This window comes from Dipodomys ordii, unplaced genomic scaffold (genome assembly GCF_000151885.1).
Source record: "Dipodomys ordii isolate 6190 unplaced genomic scaffold, Dord_2.0 Scaffold11, whole genome shotgun sequence".
NCBI classification, from domain to species: Eukaryota; Metazoa; Chordata; class Mammalia; order Rodentia; family Heteromyidae; genus Dipodomys; species Dipodomys ordii.
Genome location: NW_012267227.1, coordinates 15982966 through 15988711, shown reverse-complemented (window position 1 = coordinate 15988711; position 5746 = coordinate 15982966). Strand labels below are relative to the sequence as shown.

Here is a 5746-nt window from a genome sequence, read left to right as displayed (position 1 = left end):
CTAGCCTTGAGCTGAAGAGCTGAGGGACAGCGCCCAGGCCCAGAGTTCAGGACTCATGACTGGACCCCCCCAAAAAACAAAATTTACTAACAGGCAAATAAATAATTAATTAATAGGGATGAATATACATGTGACTGAATAACTCTCCTTTGCTGGTTCTTGGGATCTAGGCCTAAACTGTGTTTTCCATTTTACCATCCGTGAACAGATTTATGTAACATAAAATAAAGAAAAAGAAATGAACCAGAGGAGAATAGAGGTTGAATACTATTGAAATCAATTATTTGCAACTATGAATACAGAACAATGAAATAAGTTGAAACTGTTTTGGAAAGGAAGAAGGAGGGCAGAGAGAGGTGACAGTAAGAGGGGGAGAGACTGATTGGAATATGTTGCAAACATGTGTAACAAACTAATGAAAGCTAATAAAAAAAGAAACTAATCACAAAACTCTTTATGATCATCATGAAGCCATTGTTCTTATTGTCTCATTTATTAAAAGCTACCTTCTATTTTTGTTTACTGATATTTGTTCATGAAGAGCAATTACCTTCACAAATTCCATGGCAAAGAGTTTTTTGTATTCCATCTCCATAAAAAAACTGCTGAAGATCAATTCATGAAGGATCTTCCGGGCACCTATAGGTTATTTGGGAAGCAGGGATGATGGGATATCACCAAAGAAAAACAAATTATCCCAGTCATTAGAAATGGTAAAATACTATTAAGAATATTTCACATGTTAATAGATCTCAAGGGCAATCATGAGTAGTAGTTAGTATAGTAAAACATAACACACAGAAAACAAATACAAACATGTATTACCATGTTGCCTCTTTTTTTTGTGGTGGCACTAGGGTTTGAACTCAGAGCCTCTAGTAACTGCTCTACCATCTGAGCCATGCCCTCCAAACTCCAAGCCTTTTTTTTTGGGGGGGGGGGGGAGGATCCAGTCATGGGGCCTGAACTCTGGGCCTGGGCACTGTTCCTCAGCTCTTCAGCTCAAGGCTAGCGCTCTACCACTTGAGCCACAGCGTCATTTCCGGCTTTTTTCTTTTTGCTTATGTGGTGCTGAGGAATCGAAACCAGGGCTTCATGCATGCAAGGCAAGCGCTCTACCACTGAGCCACCTTCCCAGCCCTCCAAGCATTTTTTTGCTTTTATTTTAGATATGGTCTCAAGCTTTACCCAAGGTGTGCCTTAGGCCATAACCTTACTACTTATGTCTCTGGCATAGCTGAGATTACAGACATGAACCACCATTCCAGGCTTTATTTGTTGAGATACGGTCTTGCTAACTTTCTACCAGGGAAGGCCTCAAAACTGGGATCCTCCTATAATCTTTGCCTCTCAAATAGCTGGATTACAGACGTGACCACCATGGCTTGCTGTATTTATTTATTTTTTTGTCAGTACCAGGGTTTGACCTCAAGGTCTCGCACATACTTAACTTGCTTGCTAAGCTGCCACTCTACCACTTGAGTCATGTTTCCAGTCTGACTTTTTGCCAGCTTTTCAGAGACGGAGCCTTGGAGATTTTTCTGCCTAGGCTGGTTCTGAACTTAATCCTCCAAATCTCAGCCTCTTATGTAGTTAGGATTACAGGTGTGAGGCCACCAGTGCCTATTTACTTTCTCTGCAACATTTATTTTACTCCTCTTTAAACTTTTTCATTTCTTTTCACTGTTTCACGCAAAACTATTCTGGTCATGTACTTTTCCTTTTTCATACTTAAGCTTCACATCCATCTTTTACTTTCTGCTCCTCATTTAGATATTTTAAATGAAAACATAGCTTGAACAAATGCTTTACTACATAAAATTATACTACATAAAATTATACTCATTCTTTTAGCTTGTCTTGGCTAGATGAAAAGATACTATAATCAAAAGGCATGGACTGGGTTTTCAGCCCAGAAAAATACAAGTATATTGATTAATCTTCCTTAACCTATACTAGCATATCAATCAAAATGATAGACTAATAACTGATTCAATATAAAAATCATAATCCTTTGATTCCCTGGAGAATAGCATAACTAAGAGTCTACTTACCTTTATAAAGCTTTGCATCCCAGAGCATTAACCTGCTTATGAGACAGGGATTCTCAGAGCCATGTTCTTCTCTAAGGCAGGCATGGCAAAAGATCTGCCTAAATTCACCTATAGATAGACATATATTTTAACTCCTAAGAATGTATGTCAGGTAATTTTAAACTGATTGTATCCTCAAAGTGTATTTCCTATAATAACATGTGAAAAGACTAACAGTAATGTTCCTGTGTTTGATGTCAGGAATAACTGTGGCAACATCAAAGACTCCAGACAAAAAATGATATTACTGAATATTTATATATTTGAAATGCAGTGGAAAGCAATCAAAATGAACACTAGGCAGAAAATGAAATTTCAATGATATTAAAAATGTATGGCCATTAAAAACTACAAAAATTTTACTTGAAACAATATAAACAGGCTGCAAGCTTACTTGAATAGCTCATAATTTTGTTCATCCAGGAACCAAGACGCAAAGCAAATTTCTGATGAGCCATAACCTCAGAGTGTAATACTTCTACGTGAAGCGGATGTTGAGAGACATTTTCTGAGTGACTCTACAAGTGAAAGGAACAATTTTTTTAAAGTATATAAATTTTGCTTTTAACCAAGTGGTCTAATCTTCAAAAATGTGAATCACACAACCATGGTAGTTCCAAACTCAGTCAAAGTACCCAGATCCTATCTTTACTTAGGGTATCAAGCTACTTTAACAATAAGATCGCTCTGCTTGCTTTGGTCTCTTAGGACATATTCTTAATAAAGTTTTCTCTGTCTTAATGGAGAAAGTTACCTTTATGTCTTCCTTTGCTTCTTGGCAAGAGGCATAAGCACCTGCTTTAACTGCCCGACGACCCTAAATACAGAAAAAAATGAAGGTAGTAGAATGATAACTATAATCAGTAAGTAACATATAGCCCACATACTTAACAAGTCACCGATTTTGAATCATTTAAATATTGACTCCATTCCATCAGAAAGACATCAAGGCTAACTCTTCTCTGGGGAGTAGATTTACCATACTGATAGGTGTTCCCAGAGTTCTGGAATCATGAGTATCACTGTAATGCTGCAGGAAGAATGTATCTTGATACAAGATTGTTTCTTTTTTTGTTTTCCTTATTTTTATTTTTTTTTTACTATATACTTATTTATTTTGTCAATCATGGGCCTGAACTCTAGGCCTGGGCGCTGTCCCTCAGCTCTTCAGCTCAAGGCTAGCACTATACTGCTTGAGCCAGAGTGCCACTTTTTCTGCTTATGTGGTACTGAGGAATTGAACCCAGGGCCTCATGCATGCAAATCAAGCACTCTACCACTGAACCACCTTCCCAGCCCCCCAAGATTGTTTCTAACAGTCTGCAATGTTAACCTTGAATGTAAGAGCAAAGCCTGGGCTGCAAAAGAACACCATTACATGCTTTAAGTCTGAATGCCTATTTTCTTCATGAGAATGGCAGAGAATAATCCTTTGAAGAAAGAGAACAACTGACTCTTGGTATTTCCTCTAAGTGCCTGTATACATGCTTCCTGAACAGACTGACAAGCTAGCACTGATCTAAAAGGAAGGAGTGAAAAGAAAGAAATTAGCTTGATCAGAATGAGCTTACTATCTCAAAACAAACAGCTAAAGAAAATGGGAAAAAAAACAGGCATAAGAAGTAAGGAGTTATAGTTTCTTAAGCTATTTGGTAGGATGCCATCTGCAAGCACAAGATCTTTTCTTGGATTGCTCTAAAAGACATCAGTCTAAAAATACATGGAGACAGATTTGGACTGAATATAGGGGAGAAAAAAATTTAAGAATGAGAGTTGTCCAACAAACAGAGAAACAAACTCTTAAATATTCACACAGGGCTGGCTCTAGTTGGCTCAAACCTATAATCCTAGCTATTCAGAAGGCTGAGATCTGAGGAATGTAGTTTGAAGTCAGCCTGGGCAGGAAAGTCCATGAGACTCTTATCTCCAATAAATTACCCCCAAAAAACCAAAAGTGGCACTGTGGCTTAAATGGTAAGCATCAAACCTTGAGCAAAAGGAACTCAGGGGCAATGCCAAGGCCCAGAATTCAAGCACCAAGTCCAGGCCCCCCCCACCAAAAAAAGAATTCACACAGAAGTTAGAGGGCCATTTTTTTAGACATTGGACTTTCAATATAAAGGTATATAATTTGAATGGTCTTCAGCTTTGTGCCATCTTATATATTAGTATTTTATCAGCAAAATACAAGGCTATCGCAGAACAAAAACATTCCTTTAAAAAACATATTGAGGGCTGGGAAGGTGGCTCAGTGGTAGAGTGCTTGCCTCGCATGCATAAGGCCCTGGGTTCAGATCCTCAGCACCACATAAACAGAAAAGGCTGGAAGTGGCGCTATGGCTCAAGTGGTAGGGTGCTAGCCTTGAGCACTACCCTTGAGCAAAAATGCTCAGGGACTATACCCAGTCCCTAAGTTCAAGCCTCAGGACCAACACTAGATAGACAGGCAGACAGAGACAGACAGACAGACAGACAGATAATGTGGTGAATATTTGTTAATGCCTTTGTTCAAATTTTCTGAATAAACAAATTTATGAACAGCTATGAAGACCCACGTAGACTACTTTGTTCAATTAGAAGGTGAAAATTAGCCTGATTGATCTTCAAAGCTTCTTCTATGACCTGTAACTACACTGTATGAACAGTAACAGAGACACTATTATCTGGCCTAACTTGTTATTCTAAGGTACTAGAAAATGTTCTTTTAAGCATATTTAGCACATGTAATTCTTTTTTCTTCCTTTCTTTCCTTATCTTCTTTTCCTATCTCTCTTTTCTCTTATGCTCCCTGGGCACTATCCCTCAGCTCTTCAGCACATGGCTAGTGCTCTACCACTTGAGCCACAGCACCACTTCCAGTTTTCTGGTGGTTTATTGGAGATAAGAGTTCCATGGCCTTGCTGGGCACCAGTGGCTCACGCCTGTAATCCTAGCTACTCAGGAGGCTGAGATCTGAGGATCGCGGTTCAAAGCCAGCCCGGGCAGGAGAGACCGTGAGACTCCTATCTCCAATAAACCACTAGAAAACCGGAAGTGGTGCTGTAGCTCAAGTGGTAGAGCGCTCGCCTTGAGCTGAAGAGCTGAGGGACAGCGCCCAGGCCCAGAGTTCAAGCCCCACAACCCCCCAAAAACAAAAACAACAACAAAAAAACCGGAGGAGTTAGCTGAGCGCTGGGGGCTCACACCTGTAATCCTAGCTACTCAGAAGGCTGAGATCTGAGATCATGTTTCAAAGCCAACCTGGGCAGGAAAGTCTGTGAAACATCTCCAATAAACCACCAGAAAACCAGAAGTGGTGCTGTGGCTTAAGTGGTAGAGTATTAGCCTTGAGCTGAAGAGCTCAGGAATAGCGCCAAGGCCCAGAGTCCAAGCCCAATATACAAAAGCTCTAAATTTTACAAATCTTGGAATTAGCCTCAATTAATTGTAACTGCTATAATCTACTTCCTGCCTCCCACTAGTATCACATCTGTTCCTCTTTCCAGCTATTACCTTTGAGTAGTCACTTCTCACTGTTAAAATTTTACTAACAGGGGGCTGGGAAGGTGGCTCAGTGACAGAGCGCTTGCCTTGCATGTATGAGGCCCTGGGTTCGATTCCTCAGCACCACATAAGCAAAAAGAAAAAAGCCGGAAGTGGTGCTGTGGCTCAAG

At 39.9% G+C, this 5746-nt stretch overlaps 1 protein-coding gene across 1 annotated transcript in view; it reads right to left on the bottom strand.

Annotated features, from left to right (window-relative positions):
* Positions 1 to 5746, bottom strand: part of Ubr1 (ubiquitin protein ligase E3 component n-recognin 1) — a 94778-nt gene that overhangs the window by 64285 nt on the left and 24747 nt on the right. Inside the window, exons 7-10 of the mRNA XM_013009984.1 lie at positions 2848 to 2910; positions 2488 to 2611; positions 2055 to 2162; positions 551 to 639 (exon numbers count right to left, since the gene is read on the bottom strand). Of these exons, the coding sequence (XP_012865438.1) occupies positions 551 to 639; positions 2055 to 2162; positions 2488 to 2611; positions 2848 to 2910 (384 nt within the window). The remainder of the gene's footprint in view (positions 1 to 550; positions 640 to 2054; positions 2163 to 2487; positions 2612 to 2847; positions 2911 to 5746) is intronic.